Raw genomic sequence first — 18843 nt, 5'->3', positions numbered from 1 at the left:
AAAAGCAAAGTTGGAGCAACGTCACAAAATCTGAAGCAAGATCAGCCCATACTGGTTGGATCTACCGGGGTGGCACGGGGTGGCAACTGCCACCCTAAGAAAAAGCTTTGCCACCCCGTCTGCCACCCAAAAATTATCAGAGAATAAAATATAAAAGTTAGCAGTGTTTCAAGTAGGCTACTACTGCTTTTCAGCAGCGGCGCTTCAATGTGATGACATAAAAAAGACAGCGTATTGCAAAATAATGACAAGAAAAAACGTCTTTCAATAGACAATGCAGCGTCTGAACAGGACTTTTATTTTGGAGTGACGACATGACGTCATAAGACTGCGCTGCGCTCCTGCATCTGTTGTGATTCTGCTGAAGAAAGGTTTGTTTTAAGAATTTAAGCTGTTTAAATCGATAGAAACAGTTCAATGATTTATAGTTGTGTGTTTTGTTTTAAACAAGCGATGTGAAATGAGTTTATTTACTATTAAATGTAACATTGTGATTCTTTATCTAACTGTAATGAAGGATATTTGTGTGAGTAAAGCTCATATCCACTGATGAGAAACAGTAAACCTGCGTCTCATTTCTCTCTATATTTATCATAAATCAGTTTATCATGAACACGAGTTCAGTCTCTGGAGAGTCATGGTGGAGAAACTGAACTTTTCAATAGAATCAAATACTTTGAGAAATGATTCAGTGAATCACGACTCGCGCTCAAACAGTGAACATGAACGAGAACAACAAACACTAACAAACTAAACATGTTTTCATCAGTCATAAATGCCTTATTAAGTTTATTCATTTGCAGCGTTAGTTTTTAGAGATTTGTTTTGTCTAACAGGGTCATTAGACCATTAACTCTGTTAATTATTCTCTTCTTAAAGATGGAGTTTATTAAAGAGGAGGAGAGTGAAGATATAAAGATGGAGTTTATTAAAGATGAGACTGAAGACATGAAGATAATTATTAAAGAGGAGACTGAAGACATGAAGATGGCATTCATTAAAGAGGAAGAGAGTGAAGATATAAAGATGGTGTTTATTAAAGATGAGACTGAAGACATGAAGATTGAAGAAACATTCAGAGTGAAACATGAAGAAACTGAGGAACAAACAGGTTGGTTTTATTCTCACAGCTGAACTCAGTCATTTGATCATTATTAAAATGTCCAGCTCCACAGAAATAGAGAATATACAGAAGTATAATCTTGAAGAAAAGTGTCCTAATTCACTCAGTCGGTTCATTAATTTCTTCAAGTGGACATACTATAGAGTTAGTGTTAGGGTTTAGTTACTTGTAATTAAGCTTTATTAACTCATTACTATAGTGAGTAAATGTAGTAATGTGTACATCACTTTAAAATACAGTGTTTCCATTAAATCTGATCCCGGACCACAAAACCACTCTTAAGTCGCACGGGTATATTTGTGTATTTGGGGGCACCTATACTGTAACCTACTATTTTAATTATAAAAAAAATATATAAACGTTGAGCCAAATCTAATTCATTTAAAGCTAAAAACTGGTGTTATAACCTATAATTTGTCACAAATCCAAATGTTTCCATATTCACGATTTGGCTAAACTATATTATTTAAACACTTATTGTACACATACTACTATAACTTTTTACATATTTGGTTGAATGTATGTTATTTTTACAATTAACAGGCTGCAATGTCAAGTTACTAAAACTGATATATGTTGTGTGTACGCGAGGCGCCGGCGCGATCACTTGAATTTTCTTATAAAAGCAGAAACAACTCTAAAATAGGCTACTCAGACATTTATGGTCACATGTCGAATGTCGAATCTGTGAAGGGTTAAAGGTACAATAGGTAATATTTTTGCAGTAAAATATCCAAAAACCACTAGGCCAGTGTTATGTATTTTGTTCACTTGAGTACTTACAATATCCCAAATGTTTACAACAATTTGTAAATCGTGAGAAAATTGCAATTTTAACCAAGGCTCCAGGACGTGTGAGGAGTCGCCTGTCAATGGCGTCATACCCGCGTTACCCTCGGTTTCCGATTTTATTTTGTAGAAACCATGGAAACACCAAAGACTTTAATAAATCACATGTTTTAAGGGAACAACTTTTTTTTTCATAGGCAGAAAATTATCGTTATATAGTTTAACACGTTTAGTCTTATTGTTTAAATCTAATTGTCTTGTGAGTACCATGCATAGCTAACATAACATAATCAGATGCAGCTTAATTTTTTTTCTCCATCATCCAATACGTTTTAAAATTAATTGCATTGTCATTTATCAACACAAGCCATCCAGCATTTAATATGATATTGTAAAATCGATCTATCTTACAGCAGTGTGTAACAGTGTCTCACAGCAGCCGCCGAGCGAACGCTCAGAGTAACGTTATAACATCATTTTCAACATTCTCAAATTTATCTAATATGATAAACAGCTGCGTTTCCTCATACCAAAGAGTATATTCTTTGCTCATACTAAGGACTGGAAAAGCGGAAGTAGTAGTATAATCTTCTTGTAATAATAATTACCATTATCAATATTTTTTTTAACAAACACTGATTGACAAACAATATCTTAAGCACCACCACCAGTTCTGCTTAGTTAAAATGACAAATATGCATTCATGGTTATCAAGTTTTAATTCTTGTTGATAAAGTTCTATTATTAATTAAATAATACTTGATTGACTGATGTTTAGAGCTTTGCCATATTACAAAAAAAGCTAATTTGGTGGAATCATATATAATTTTTTGTTCTAGCTTTATTCTGTGCTATCATCTCCGCTGGTTTCAAAATATGTCTCTGTTTTCTCCTCGTCCGGCACCAACACAACCTTGTTTCTGCAGTGACTTTAAACATGTTTCCTATAACAATGTCTGACGTTTATGTTTGACGAGGCGTGAGCAAGTCAAACAAACCACGCTAAATCTGATCAGAGCGCTCGGACTGAAACAGACTTCCAGAAATACAATTTTTGAATAGGATTTCAGACCACATATGAATGTAGCTGGAAATGGATTTGTATAAATCACATTTCATGTTGTGGTTGTATGTTTGGTCATGGGAGCTGATCAATTGTTGTTCATGGTTATTGGACCACCAGCTGGCAGCAATAAGTGTGGCACATATTCAAGCCTTTAAAATAATCGTTTTATAGTCACAGTATTTTCTGGAACATAAGTGCATCTACAAATCAGCTCCATGGCAGATTCCAAGCAATCAAAAGCTTAGAGAGGTACATTTAACCCTTATAGGGTCTTTGGGGTCTTTTTAGTCTTTGTCCAAATGACATGAAACTTTGTACAGTGGTTAACACTTTCTAGATCTACAAATAAAAATAAAAAAAATTGAGTGATATCTTGTTTTATTCACACTCGGGGAACAAAATGTAATTTTGTAACTAAATAATTGTTTTTTAAAAAACAAACGTAATTTTACTCTGTTTATTAATGTTTTGACTTCATATTTGTGCAGTTTTATAAAGGATTTATCATATCTTTTACATTTATTTAAATAAATAAATCTTTTTTTGAGTAGGTTTTTATACAAAAACAGCTTTTTATGTGCAATTCACTTTTTAAAAGACCCAAATTTCTAAATTTCATTCATGGGGATCACATGGATAATTTGACATGGTTTAGTGTAAGATTTTTGCCCATCTTTTGGAAAGTGCAGTTTTAAAAGTAAAAAATGATCACCTTATCCAGTAGATGCTGCAGAGCTTCACTATCCTCAAGAAACTGCACAAATGTTGAATAAAAAAATATATAAACAGAGTAAAATTACATTTGTTTTTTGTTTGTTTTTTTTAAACAACAACAACAAAAAATTGTTACAAAATTAAATTTTGTTGCCTGGGGTCTGTGGAGACCCCGAAGACCCTGGGTGTACTTTCCAAACGAAGACCGCACAAGGGTTAAAGTAGTAGACAGATTCTGTTAGTTCAGAGTAAACGATGTACATCTGAGTCCTTAAGATGGAGGGAAGTTAGCAAGGGAAGGGCATAAAAATCTGAACTTGAGCGCAGCCCTGGAGAACCTCAACGGGACACTTTGTAGATTTATTTGAAATATCCATCAGTCTCAGATCAGAGAATCAGTAACCTAGAGCAGGAATGTCCAATCCTGTTCATGGACATCTACATACATGCAGAGTTCAGATCCAACACTGATCGAACACACCTGCCCCTGAAGATCTTAGTTCACTGCTTCAGGTGTGTTTGATCAGTGTTGGAGCTGAACTCTGCAGGAAATGTAGATCCAAAGCCACTGGAAGGCAAGCCTGCAACCTTTAGACAAAAAAGCGTAACGACTAATGCTATGCTAACGGTACACAGAGAATGAAACCAGAGGCTGTTTTTCGAATGGATGAGAGGCTTCACTATGCTGATTAAACAGCTTTTGTGGGGAAATAGTTAATCCTTTAATTAATGGATAGCCTGTTTGCCAATCTTCAGCATGAGTTCAGCATGTTTTACACAAAACAATACTTTAGAACAGATAGGCGTACCTACGGGGTACACACGACGCAAAAATATAAATCAGCCATAAGTCTTCAGGAATGTTTGAAAATTAAGGGCAGGTGTATTTGATTAGGGATGAAACTTAAGTCTGCAAAACAGTGGCCCTCCAGTACCAAAGCTGCCTATTTCTGATCCATACGATTGGATAGGGTATAGATCATACATGTTGTTGATTTTGATGCTTTAAATGTCTGAATTGTTTTTTGTTTTGTCTATTTTTTGTCCTAGACCTGATGGCACTGAGAGAGGCGAGTCATGAACTTAATGAAAGGGAAGAAGAGAAAGAACATTATAATTTAATGAGTGAAGAAAAATCAGCAGAGTTTTCTTTACAAAAAGGAGCTCAAAAGACAGGAGCTAAAAGTTGTTTCACTTGCCAACAGTGTGGAAAGAGTTTCAAACATAAAAAACACCTTATAGACCACATGAGCATTCACACTGGAGAGAAACCTTTCACCTGCCAACAGTGTGGACAGAGTTTCAGAAGAAAAGGAAACCTTAAAGTCCACATGATGAGTCACACTAGAGAAAAGCCTCACACCTGCACTCTGTGCGGGAATGACTTCAAACGGGAGCATAGCCTCAGGCAACACATGATAACTCACACTGGAAAGAGCCCATTCACCTGCCAACAGTGTGGAAAGAGTTTCAGTGACAAAGCAAAACTTAAAGTCCACATGAGAGTTCACACTGGAGAAAAGCCTTACACCTGCCAACAGTGTGGACAGAGTTTCAGTCAAAAAGGAAACCTTAAAGCCCACATGACAACTCACACTGGAGAAAAGCCTGTAACTTTGATTCATTATTTTGTAATATCAAAATAAAATTGAACAGCTCAATATTGCAATAAATCGAGGTTGACACAACAGTTCACAAAGCTTACGCTACTATCACAAACTCGTTTACGGTTGATCAAATCTATCAAACCAAGAAACCACAATGAGCTTTTATCATTTACATAACTTGTATCTTTTTTTAACTTTAAAAGTTGTCACCTTTTATAGCATTTTGTGTCTGCTGGTATTGAAATGAATATGGAACCTGCTTACTTTGTTTTTAACTTTGTTAAATATTAACATTCTTCATGGTATCGTTTGCAGTGAAGAGAAGATATTTTATCCCTTTGAATGATAATTTGGTGTGTAGCGTCTGGATGGATCCGTTCGTAGTCAATAAACTTTGGATTGTTCAGAACGCTTTTAGCAGGCTGGACTGTTCAGTAAAATCTCCCCTCGGTTCCGGCCGGTCTGCAAAAGACAAGCCCTTTTGACAACTTTACCACCTGGCCGAAGCTGACCAGGCGGCTATACTGCCAGCTCTTGGGACTTCAAAGGACCAACCCCCTGTTGTGGGCCCAGAGACTCAGTACCAGATCACACACCAACACACACACACACACACACACACACACACACACACACACACACACACACACACACAAACATGCCTAGAGATGGTATGTACAGTTATTCTCAAAATATGACTGTGCCAAAAGTACCCATCATATATACACATGCATGTATGTTTCCCAGTGTTTGTTACATAATTGTAGGTGTGTTAGTTTATTGATGGAATTTGCCTGTAAACTATAACTTCTTCTATATGCTGTTCTGATGTGATGAGTTTAGATTCTTTTTAAAGCTCTTTATCTCCCTTATTCCATAATGTATCTCACATCCCTGTAGAATGTATTGTTCTATTTTTAATAGAGATGTTCCGATACCCCTTTTCCATTCCCGATACCGATTCCGATACCTGAGCTCAGGGTATCGGCCGATACCGAGTACTGATCCGATACCTGGGTATGTATTCTGTATAAACAGCTGTATATACTACTAGCCCTGTATAAATTGATAGAATTATTTATGGTGTGCTTCAGACTTATCCCTTAATAAAACAAGAACAAAAAAAATACAATAGAGTATTTTTATTATCTGACATACATTTGTCAGTTATATTATTTATTTTAAGTGAAAAAGAACTTCAAATGCAGCCACAAATCTAACACTGTAAACTGAAAAGGGTATTTTAGTTTTACAATATAACTGTATAAAAACAGTGCAACAAATAAATCTAGGAATATAATTATATAACAAAATAATCTATTTAAAACTTAAAGTCCAGAAACAATTTAGTTAAATAAAAATTCCACGTTTTCAACAACTGACAGCGGCTGGTCATCCAGACGACAATTTTGTCGGTTATCTTTATTTGTCTCTTGAAAACTTTTCTCTTTGTTTGAATGAAGCTGGCACGCCTCATCCTTCTCCGTCCTAGCCTTTCTGTAACCATTGTGTTGCGCGAGGTGACACGTCTTCAAATGCTTTATTAAGTTATTTGTGTTAAAGTTGCCAATACTTGTGCCACCCCTCGAAATTGCAGCATTGCATATGAGACATGTCGCCGTTTTACTGGTCTGAAATACTGCCAAACAGCAGACATACTGCTAGCGCGTTTTCACTTCTCCGCTGCTTTAAACAGCGGTTGCTTGTGGCAACACAGCACAACTTCCTGTGTTTGCATTCTGGGCCGCGGAGAAGAATTGATTTCCGATTTTTGCTGTGTTAAGCAAAGATAGCAGGCACAACTAGGTATTGTTTAAGAAAATGGTATCGGATCGGTACTGTAATGATTGAGACAAATCAGACATGATTATTTGCTAGTTAACCAATGGTTTTAACCTCATTCTGGGGCCTGGCTTCCATCCCCAGAGAAGTTCTGTAACAAACTTTATTGCACCAATAAATGCCGCATGGAGAGCAGAAAAGAGACACACAAAACTCTGCATTTTCCCTGCATGTTCCACACAGAACACAGATGTTACTGCACTAACTTAGAGACAGACTGTTCTATAAAAGAAATGGTAATCTCAGGAAATGGTATCCATTATTACTGTTGTTGTATTGTACTCATTGTATTTACATGTTTTATGATTTTTAAGTGGTATGACATGCAAGGTAACTTCAATCATACCATGTTTAGTGTCTACGGGTTCCCAGCGGGAAGATTTGAATGTTTGTGTATGCGGTATGTCCATACATGCGCAACACATAAGTATTACAAGGATCTTTTAATAGTCCTTCTTCAAATCTCAACCAGTTTAATCTTAATCGGTCATAAAAGCCCCAACAAGGGGAGGTGTATGTCACCCGGAAATACAACATCCTCATTGGCCCACATCATTCCTAAGAGGTTGGCTTTGACCAGAGGTTAAAAGTCAGTGGATAGTGCCACTCCTGAACGACCGAACGGACTGTCCTTGCGGCCGGCCTAGGCAAGGCCTGTAGGCCTCGGCCTACAAACGAGCCATGTGCTCCTCATCCAACATGGAAAAGACTGATAAAAACTCCGGACTGAATCCTCAAGACCTCTCCTCAGATGGCAGAGCCGATGCTCCTCAGCCTAAGGGCACCTTGCAAGTATCGTACATTTTAACACTAAATAGCAATTTAGTATTAATTTGTAAGATGTACCGTTGCTATTGCTGAAGAAACTGATGATTCCTTTCCAGATTGCCTTTTACATTTCATGTAGCTCTAGTAACAGCATCTCTTCCGGTTCAACTCTATCATTACTCATTCTGACTTGCGTGTGTGTGTGTGTGTGTGTGACCATTTGTGTATGTTATGTTATGTGTTTGTTAGTTTAGTTATGTGTTTGTGAGTTAGTTAATAAAGATTGTGCACAATACACGTTTGGTTCTGACTCCGTCTGCTAATTAATTGCCTCTTAAGTGATAGATCCGGACTACGTGTTCTGAGTAGTACAGTACAATAAGAAATATTATTTTTTCATAACTTGGAAATTGACATTTCTTAGAATTAATAAACAATCAACCCTGAGCGTTCACTGGACGAACAGGTTAACTGATTGTAATGTTAATTTTAATGTAGCTACGTCCAGTTAATCTGATTAACGAATTTTGCGTCTCCGGTGACCACACACCTCCATTGCGCTCCTCTTTTGGGAACACCACTTCTTTGGACTCTCTCTCTCTTCGGTTAAGTTACTCTTTAAACCTCGTTTGAAAACCCCGCCGGAGAAACCCCTCTCGGAAAGGACCAACCAAGCCAAGCGCACTAAAACTCTACTGCACACTGACTTGAACCAATATGCAAGTATTATGATTTCTTTGAAATTCGTTTAAACTGATTTCTGTGCTGGCTTTCAAAAGGTTTAACGGTTGTAATTTGCCATTCTTTGATCATCTTTCTTTTCCTGTCTTTTCTTCATTTTCACTCTTGTGTATATATATATATATATATATATATATATATATATATATATATATATATGTGTATATCTTCTGTATATATTTAGATGTATAACCTCGGTAGTTTTCATATATTAAACACATTATTCATACTCGATTGTTCTCTTGCTCATTCAACAAAAACCAGGTCACTTTAACGTTTCAATTCTAATACAATCACTCTATGTTTGATGCTATCATAGGAATTTATCCTTGTGGCCAGAGGATAACTTCTGTTATAATAGTCTGTGGAAAACTTACTGGTTTGCTGGACAAACGGATAGTTTCTGTACATAATTATTAAACCAGAACTAATCATATATGTGATTGATTATAATTTGTTGTAATTAATTCACCATATATGTTTAATTCCCCCTTGCATCGGTATGTTCATAATAATTATTCATAAAGATTTATGAATTATTATATTCATATTTCACCCATAAATTGATTAATAACTGATCGCTACACGTGATCACTACAGGTGTTTTCACATCAGTTTTTTAGAATTCGGTTTACAATGTTGATCTGATTACCATGAGAACAGTGTCACATGCTGCTGCTTCAGCAATCATATTATAGAAAATGTCAGAATAAATAAATGTTCAACAACCTGACAGAAGTCGATCCATTTCTGTGTTGGTAGGGTGTAAATGTAACTGTAAATATTCACTTTCCCATATGGCCATGGAGGAGAATCTGATGGCCATTCAGCGGACAGACACTGACACACTGTATTTTTTTAGTATTTATTTCAACAAATGACAACCAAAATCAAACCCATAGAAGCGTATGAACAGTTTTTAAGTGGCTGTGTTCAAGTTATACTCATTCACAAGCCGAGCGAGACTCATACTCGCAAATGTAATGTTAATTAAAGCTGCAAGCAGCACTGAAAGGGCCCTCGTACCCGGGCTCACCCATTGGCCTTCGGAAAAGAGTGAATAGTGGGCGACATGCATGTAAGTGTGTAAATACAGGAGAATAAAAGCAAAGTCATGTCAAAGTGGCACACTTCCTGCTGCCAACAGGTGGCGCTTTGACCGTAACTGAATATTGTGATATAGATGTGTTCAGGCCAGAAATATTATCAAATGTCTTAAGTTTGGAGCAGACCGGACATTGTATGCCTAAGTTATAACAACTTCCTGCTTTGTGGCGTTAATCGCATACATTACCACTTAGCCAAGTGCTGCATGATTTAACGTGTCTCGCATGTTTGGTACTTCATGGCATATTGAAATGTGTTTCTGGTAGTGAATTAAATGTAAAAATGCCATTTCCTTTTGCCAGCAGGTAGCGCTATGACTGAATATTGTCATATACAGGTGCTGGTCATATAATTAGAATATTGTGAAAAAGTTCATTTTTGTATTGTAAATTATTTTTAAAAATTAAACTTTCCATATATTCTAGATTCCCTACATGTAAAATAAAACATTTCAAAAGTGTTTTTTTTTTTTAATTAGAATTTTTCATTTGAGTTTCATTTAATGACGATCCCTACAGTATACATTCTGGGTATCTCTTGTTCTTTGAAACCACACTAATGGGGAAGACTGCTGACTTGGCAATGGTCCAGGAGACAATCATTGACACCCTCCACAAAGATAGTAAGACACAAAAGGTCATTACTGAATGGGTTGGCTGTTTACAGAGTGATGTATCAAAGCATATTAAATGCAAAATTGACTGGAAGGAAGAAATTGGGTAGGCAAAGGTGCACAAGCAACAGGGATGACCACAAGCTTGAGAATACTGTCAAGTAAAGCCGATTCAAACACTTGGGAGAGCTTCACAATGAGTCAAATGAAGCCGGAGTCAGCGCATCAAGAGTCACCACACTCAGACATCTTCAGGAAAAGGACTACCAAGCCACTTCTGAAACAGAAACAACGTCAGAAGGATCTTACCTGAGCGAAGGAGAAAAAGATTTGGACAGTGAACAGTGGTCAAAAGTCCTCTTTTCAGATAAAAGTCAATTTTGCATTTAATGTTGAAATCATGGTCCCAGAGTCTGAAGGAAGACTGGAGAGGCACAGAATCCAAGCTGCTTGAAGTCTAGTGTGAAGTTTCTGAAGTCAGTAATGATTTGGGGGGGCCGTGACGTCTACTGGTGTTGGTCCATTGTGTTTTATCAAGTGCAAAGTCAATGCAGCCCTCTTCCAGGAGATTTTGGAGCACTTTATGCTTCCATCTGCTGACAAGCTTTATGGAGATGCTGATTTCCTTTTCCAGCAGGACTTTAGAACCTGCTCACAGTGCAAAAACCACTTCCAAGTGGTTTGCTGACCATGATATTACTGTGCTTTATTGGCCAGACAACATGCCTGACCCCTGAATCTATGGGATATTTTCAAGAGAAAGATGAGAAACCGTCGATCCAGCAATATACAGATGATCTGAAGGCTCAATAGTGCCTCAGCAGTGCCACAGGCTGATCACTTCCATGCCACACTTCACTGATGATGTAATTTGTGCTAGGAGCAAGTATTGAGTGTACAAATGAACATACTTTAAAGAACTTGAACTTTTCTGTTTTGAAAATCCATTTTTTGATTGATCTTAGGAAATATTGTAATATTTTGAGATACTGGATTTTGGACTTTGATGAGCTGTACGCTCTAATCATCAAAATTAAAAAAAAAAAAAAAAACTTTTGAAATGTTTTACTTTACATGTAGGGAATCAAGAATATATGAACGTTTCATTTTTAAAAATAATTTACAATAAAAAAATGAACTTTTTCACAATATTCTAATTATATGACCAGCACCTGTATACTGGAGAGGTGAGACACACTCAGTCTGTTGCCAGGCTCAGGGTGTGTGTTAAACGCCTTATCCGGCGGGTGAAGGAACACAAGTTGTTTGACGCAGTCATCCCCTTGTCCATTTCTGGTAGCATTAATCAACTGTTTGCAGTGTCATGTCTTCTCATTAACTATCAGAAAGGACCATTTGTCAAGGCATGGGCCCAGTGAGTCTACACAGTGTCATTCTTGTCTGTGTCTTTATTATTTGGCACATTGAATTGTAAATATAGTCTGGAAACTGTCAAATTTTCTTACTATGATTGCCTAATAGATTTTGTCTTATCGTAGATGTTTTTGACTTGCCACATATAATTCTGTGAACTGTCAGAATGGAGCACTTGTCAAGGCATGGTTTGAAATATTGTAAATATTTTCTGAAAACTGTCTAATTTTCTTACCATGATGGCCTGTTTTTTGCTTACCTTTACTACTGAAGTTCAGAAGTACATCCTGATTCTGTTCACGCATGGAGATGAGCTGGAGGATCTGGAACAGGCATTGATGAACATCTTAAACTGAAAGATTGTGATGTTGACTGAATGTGGAGGACAATTTTACTGTTTCAATATCAGGAGTAAATCAGACATTCAGGTACAAGAACTACTACAGAAGATCGAAGTAATGATGATGGGAAATGGTGGGAGATTTATCATGGAATGAATGAAGATGAGCAACAAGTTAATAGTTGTAGGTTGTTTTATTGTTATGTTGTAAATGACAATAATAGAAACATAGCAGTTTGTTCACTAAGTGTAAGTCAGTAGTTTGTCACATTGACCTTAAGGGAAGAATCCACACAGTCTGTTTTAACAGTGATTTGATCGTTCTGTTGTAGTTTCAGGAGAAGATTCAGATTTTCCAAGCAGACACTAAGCAACCACCAAACGGTCCTGCTGCTTATTGTGGCTGTAAGGAAACTACTTTGTTCCTCATCACATAAGATGAACTACTTATCGTGATTTCAATCTGCAGTGATGTGGTTTTTCCACTGCATGGATCTTCATGTGTATCTTCAGTTGATTTTTAGAAGAGAAACTCTTTCCACACTGATCACACATGTGCGGCTTCTCTCTGCTGTGGATCCTCTCATGTGTTTTCAGATTTGATGAACAACTGAATCTCTTGACACAGTGTGAACACTTGTAAGGTTTCTCTCCAGTGTGGATCCTCTCGTGTGTTTTCAGAGATGATGAATCACTGAATCTCTTGTCACAGTGTGAACACTTGTAAGGTTTTTCTCCAGTGTGAATTCTCTGGTGCTGTATTAAACATCTTGCTGTAGTAAAAGTCTTCTCACACTCAAAGCACATGTACTCTCTCACACCAGTATGTATTTTCTCATGTTCTTGTAAACTACACAATTGTGAAAAACTCTTTCCACACACAGAGAACATGAATATGGCTTCTCCTTTGTATGAACTGTCAGGTGTCTCTTCAGGTTTGATGCCCAGAGAAATGTTTTGCCGCATTCATTACATGCAAACAGATTCTCTCCGGTATGAACTCTCATGTGAATCTCAAGATGTTGTTTTGATGTGAAACTCTTCCCACACTGATCACATGTGAACGGCTTCTCATGTGTGCTTTAAGACTTGATGATTGACTGTAGCTGTTCCCGCATTGATCACATGTGTGTGGCTTTTCTCCTGTATGAACTTTCATGTGCCTCTTAAGATGTCCTTTTTGTAAGAAACTCTTCCCACACTGATTACAAGTGAACGGCTTCTCTCCTGTATGAACTCTCATGTGAAGCTCAAGATATTGTTTGGTTGAGAAACTCTTTCCACATTGAGTGCAGGTTGTAGATTTCTTGGCTCTTTTCTTTAAAAAAGTAGTTTTAGTCTTTGAGCGACTCAAAGGTTTTTCTCCAGGTTTGACATGATGTTCCTCCTCCACTTCACTCAGTTCTTCACTCTCCTCCTTCACTTCCATCAGCTCTGAAATTACAAAAATAGTTAATTTTCAGTATATTAAAGTAATTCAAAATGAGGATTATGAAGTGAAAGAACATAAAAGTGAACCTTCATGTACTGAAGTAGACAACTGCTATACAATATTCTGATCACTTCTAATGCCTTTTTATATATTTATTATATGTCCCTGAAACAATTATTATATTTAAAACATTATAGACAAATCACCATGTTTCTGTAGTGAGAACTATTAAAGATGTTGATGAATGACACAATTATTGTCATATTTTAACACCAACTTTTAGATTTAAGATATTTAATTAAGATATTTATTTATTTAAGATTTTAGATATTTATTTAAGATATTTATTGTACTAAAACTGTTTAATTATTAAGAGTTAGTCACTTTTTCTTCCACACATGTGAATGTGGGACACTGAAAACAAACTCAAGTGAATTTCGACCCTCAACCCTGTTATGAATTTTCCTCATCTTAAAAGTGTGACGCCCAGGAAGTGACATCATCTGGGCTCTTTCTACAGCATGATGGGAGGACAAGAAAATAATCTCAATCTATCGTCTCATTTTTACACAAACTGTACAGTGTTGATCACATTCATCAACCCTGTTACCAAAGTTACTGCAAGAAGAATAATCTATATAACTATGAATAACTTCTACATTTTATGAAAAATACAACTTTATCAATAACTATAAATCAGTTTTTGCTTAAGTCAAGCTTACAACCCTGTCAGCCATTCTGGAAAGTGAATTTACTTGATTCAGTTTGGTGTTTACTGATATTACTGATATTTTTTTTAAACATGTCTAAAATTTTGGTTACATTGTTGGAAATTTTAAACCAGATATAAAAATATGTATTTTGACCTGATGTTGACAATTAATATGAACATTTTTCAAATCTCACTTTACTGACCATTTGTTGAATATTAGATTAACTGCATATCTAAATGTGTAGCTGAATCTTTCTAACATGAATGTTGTTCAGCATCATGAATGAATGAAGAATAAACACCAACCTCTTTGTTCTTCAGTATCTTCAGTGTGTTTCATTCTGCAGGGTTCTGGATCACTCATGTTCTCACTGTCCTCTTTAATAAATTCAGTCTTTACTGGTTTCAGCTCTTTCTGATGCTCCTTTAATGGGAACATGCCAGCATTTATTGGAGAATTGATGTGGGAAGGGCTTCACTGATGATGTGACTGATGTCGGAGGAGCTTCACTGATGATTAATCCCAGTGTGGGAGGAGCTGATCTGCCAAAATAAAAAATATATATCAGTTACAGGGTTTGTTTTTATATTAAATGATAACAATATAATGTAACGAAATGATTCCAAATATTATAAATGGTAAGGAAAACAAAGACAGAAATAAATGTAGATATTTGTAGTCATCAAATCCCCTCAGTCTATTTACAGCAATGAAATGAGCTTTAAGTGTCAATTTACAGCAGATCTGAAGACATCAGCGTAATAAATGAGGTGAAAACAGGAACTATTGACATGAAATAAAGAGTGTTTTCAGCAGTTTCTCTGTTAATATTGATGATCCTCAGACTATCAACACTCATTCAACAAGACATTCACATCATCTCACTTTATTCTGTGTGTTTGCTGTTAGAAACTGATTATTGGAGTCACAATGTATGAGGAAATCCTATAAAGTGCTCTACTGAAAGACAATACTGTTATTTCTCACAACATGACGTGGATAAAACACCAATAACACAAAAACAAACACTAATGACACTCATCTTCCTCAACCACTGCTGCTAAATAACTATGAATTAACTATAACAATGAAACATGGTTTGATTTTATGATAAGATTCATTGTAATAAAGTAATTAGAGATTTAACATGTAACAGTTTTATGTGCAGAAACTGAAAACTCTCCCTGTCTCAGACTCACAAATGCTGCTGGAAAGATCTCACTTAGAGAAAAACTCTGAGATTTTACATTTCTACTTAAACTATTTGCAGTTTTTGTAAAGCTTTCATTCACTGTATGGACATCATTGTATAAGGAACTACTTTGTCACTTTCTGGAACATGTTTTTTATTAATATGGTCATTCATCTAAAACTATTATAAATGTTTTGCTTTTAATTTAGTATGATTTTGTTATTAAACAGTGTTTTGTTTTGTTTCCGAATGAATCTGCGTTTTGAGCGAATCAATCGGGTGAATCAATTATTCAAATGTGCACTCATAAAGAGAGCCATTTACTTCATTCCTGAATGAATGAGTATTCGGTTGTTAAGTCTGGCGTCACGCGGCAGCGCTTCCGGGTCCTAACGCTCTATCTCATACCACAAGAAAACAACAAATGGTGCTTAATATACACACACACAATGTGGTGTAATACTACAAAAAAATATAATCATAACCTTTATCTCCATACCAAAATTCCAGATGGCCAGACAGTGATTCATCTTTTATAAATCATTAAAATATTAATATATGTGATGCTGTGAGCACGGAGACTGTTGTGTAGACTGTAAGTATTTAAAATGTTTAACTTTTTGAAATGATTGATGTTTAATATGAATAAATAGCGCTCATTAACGTCCGTCGATGGCATTCTCAAGTGAAATGAGTCGAGGCTTGGACCCGGAAACAGCGTTCCTTATGTCATGACTTTACAAGCGGATCACTTAAATAAATCGTATTTCCATATTAATAATTAATAATTATCATTTACTCACCCACATGTTGAACCAAATCAAATATTTAAAGCTACTTTTTGTCTCTTAGATGATCTTCTGGGGCTAATTTCTCAGCCAAATTTGAAATGCTAATAATTAGATTAATTAATCTGATACATGATGTATTCTGATACATTATAGTTTGGTCTGTTCAAATAAAAATATTTAACATTAGTTTCTTCTTTTCTCACAGTGATGGAGTGTGATCGGAGGAGGCCTGATATGAAACGTTAAAACACTCCTGGAGAGTTTACATTTATGATGTCAAAGTTCATGAACAAAGCTCATATTATTCCCCAGATAACAGGTACAAATTGAAAATTACAAAAATATGCAAACATCATAGGTCTTATATATTGTCAGTCGGTGTGTCTTTTATCATTCAGCTTTAACCCTGTGATTATTCAGGTAGGGTCAGGATAGTCAGATCTGCCTCAATCATAAAGTTCTCACCCGCCACAGCTGAAGATCTTCAGCAATGATGGAGCAGACTCTCTTGTGCTTCTTCTGTCTTGAGACTCAGTTTAAGTAAAGCTCTCTGTCATTGGTTGTTGATACATCACATGATCATCCAGACTGGATGCTGACAGTGGTGGGAAGTTTAACTTTACAGAGAGTAGCTCATGATGGCAGCTGTTATTAGTCCAGCTTGTGAAAGAAAAAGATAAAAGTTTTCAGAAATATGAACCAGAATGGGAGTCTGTGGAGTAAAAGGCTTCCTCAGATGCTGAACTGCATTAAGTGTAGAAGGAGAAATGATCGAGGGACGCATAACAGCATCTCCAATAGCGCGCACACACACACACCTCATTTACATTGAGTTCACACTTTAATTCATCCTCTCTAATCTACATGTAGCCTATACTGGTGATTATACTGGATTTAATACAGATCAATGCTTTGATATCTTAAATATAAGATTATTCTGTATCATGACAACAACCCTACTTTTGTTACGGCTGGTTGCAGGAAGGTAACACAGATGAGGAGAATAATATCAGTTTAATACAATAATCCACAGGCAGAGAGGTGCAACACAACATAGTCAAATGGTGAACAGACAAAGACTGAGTGAACAGGAGGAACTAAATAGCAAACATAACAGGGTTAATTAATGGGACACAGGTGATGCAAACTAACTAATGATGATGGCGGGAAACAGAACATGTGATCAATGAAAACAAACTGAGTCCATGAACTGAAACAGAAACTAGACAGACTGTAACAACTTTGTGCTGCTCTTTATTTTTAATGGTTTTGTGATCATTGTCTCTTCTGATCTAATTTCACTACTGCAATCAATGTACTTATTATTAGAAAATCAAACTTTCAGTTCATATATACTATATTACTGTAGTTGTTTAGCAGCAGTGGTTGATGAAGATGAGTGTCATTAGTGTTTGTTTCTGTATTATTGGTGTTTTATCCATTTCATGTTGTGAGAAATAACAGTATTGTCTTTCAGTAGAGCAGTTTATAGGACTCTAATAATGTTTCTATCAGCAAACACTCAGAATAAAGTGAGATGATCTGCGAATGATCTGAATGTCTTGTTGAATGAGTGTTGATAGTCTGAGGATCATCAATATTAACAGAGAAACTGCTGAAAACACTCTTTATTTCATGTCAATAGTTCCTGTTTTCACCTCATTTATTATGCTGATGTCTTCAGATCTGCTGTAAATTGACACTTAAAGCTCATTTCATTTTCAACAGACTAAGGGGATTTGTGGACCTCGAATATGAACAATTATTTTTGTCTTTATGCTTTTAACTGTTTTTCTTACTGTTCTTTACTACTTTTCTAGATATCTGTCAATATTTTAATGGAGAAACAGAATAAAGTTCTGAATTAGCATCAGTTACTTTACGATAGACCGATATAAATTCTGAATGCATTTAGTTTAGGTGTGAAATACAAAAGTTAATATAGTTAATATAGCACAAAAGAAAAAAAACATATTTCAGGCATATTCAGAACGAGAATAATTTGCTGACAATCAAACACTGTATTGAAGGATCACAGTGAAGCCCAAAATACTCTTTAATTGTCATTTTAAATCTTTATACTTTGCCACTTTCCTTCAAACCACTAGCTTTCACCTGTTTGTCACCAAGAAGTTTTTAATCATTTAAAATATAATGAAATTTAGTATGATCTCTTATTCTTTTATATACTTTATCAAATACAGGTCAAAATAACTGATTCCTTTTTGCATTAAATATATCTGTTACACTAAATGATGATGACACATTAAAACATTTTGTTTTCACGAAAGTAATTTGAAACATTAAACAGACACACTTCATTTAGTGGGTTTTCTATTTAAAATCACTTTTGTCCATTTCATTTGATGCAGACACTACAGTTTGATATCTGGACTTTAACCCTATAAAAACAAACACAGTAACTGATTTATTTTTGATTTGGGCAGATCAGCTCCTCCAATCAATCTGCAGTTCAGTCAACAAAGCCCCGCCCACTGCAATTCACTTAATGAAGCTCCTCCCACAGCAGTCACATCATCAGTATAGCTCCTCCCACGGCAGTTCATGAATAAATGCTGGAATATTCCCGTCAGACGGGCACTGAAGCATCAGGAAGAGCTGAAAACTGCA

The 18843-nt window shown here is 36.0% G+C and overlaps 1 protein-coding gene and 1 pseudogene across 1 annotated transcript in view; one reads left to right on the top strand and one right to left on the bottom strand.

Annotated features, from left to right (window-relative positions):
• The first annotated feature begins 315 nt into the window (after positions 1–315).
• Positions 316–18843, top strand: part of LOC137005220 (zinc finger protein 721-like) — a 143115-nt gene continuing 124587 nt past the window's right edge. Inside the window, exons 1-3 of the mRNA XM_067366039.1 lie at positions 316–371; positions 880–1111; positions 4743–5269. Coding sequence (XP_067222140.1) covers positions 880–1111; positions 4743–5269 — 759 coding nt within the window. The 5' untranslated portion in view covers positions 316–371. The remainder of the gene's footprint in view (positions 372–879; positions 1112–4742; positions 5270–18843) is intronic.
• Positions 12532–14592, bottom strand: LOC137014317 (zinc finger protein 391-like; annotated as a pseudogene).

Source organism: Chanodichthys erythropterus, chromosome 3, assembly GCF_024489055.1.
Source record: "Chanodichthys erythropterus isolate Z2021 chromosome 3, ASM2448905v1, whole genome shotgun sequence".
NCBI lineage: Eukaryota > Metazoa > Chordata > Actinopteri > Cypriniformes > Xenocyprididae > Chanodichthys > Chanodichthys erythropterus.
Note: the sequence above shows the minus strand (reverse complement) of the source record. Positions and strands in the feature narration are given on the sequence as shown.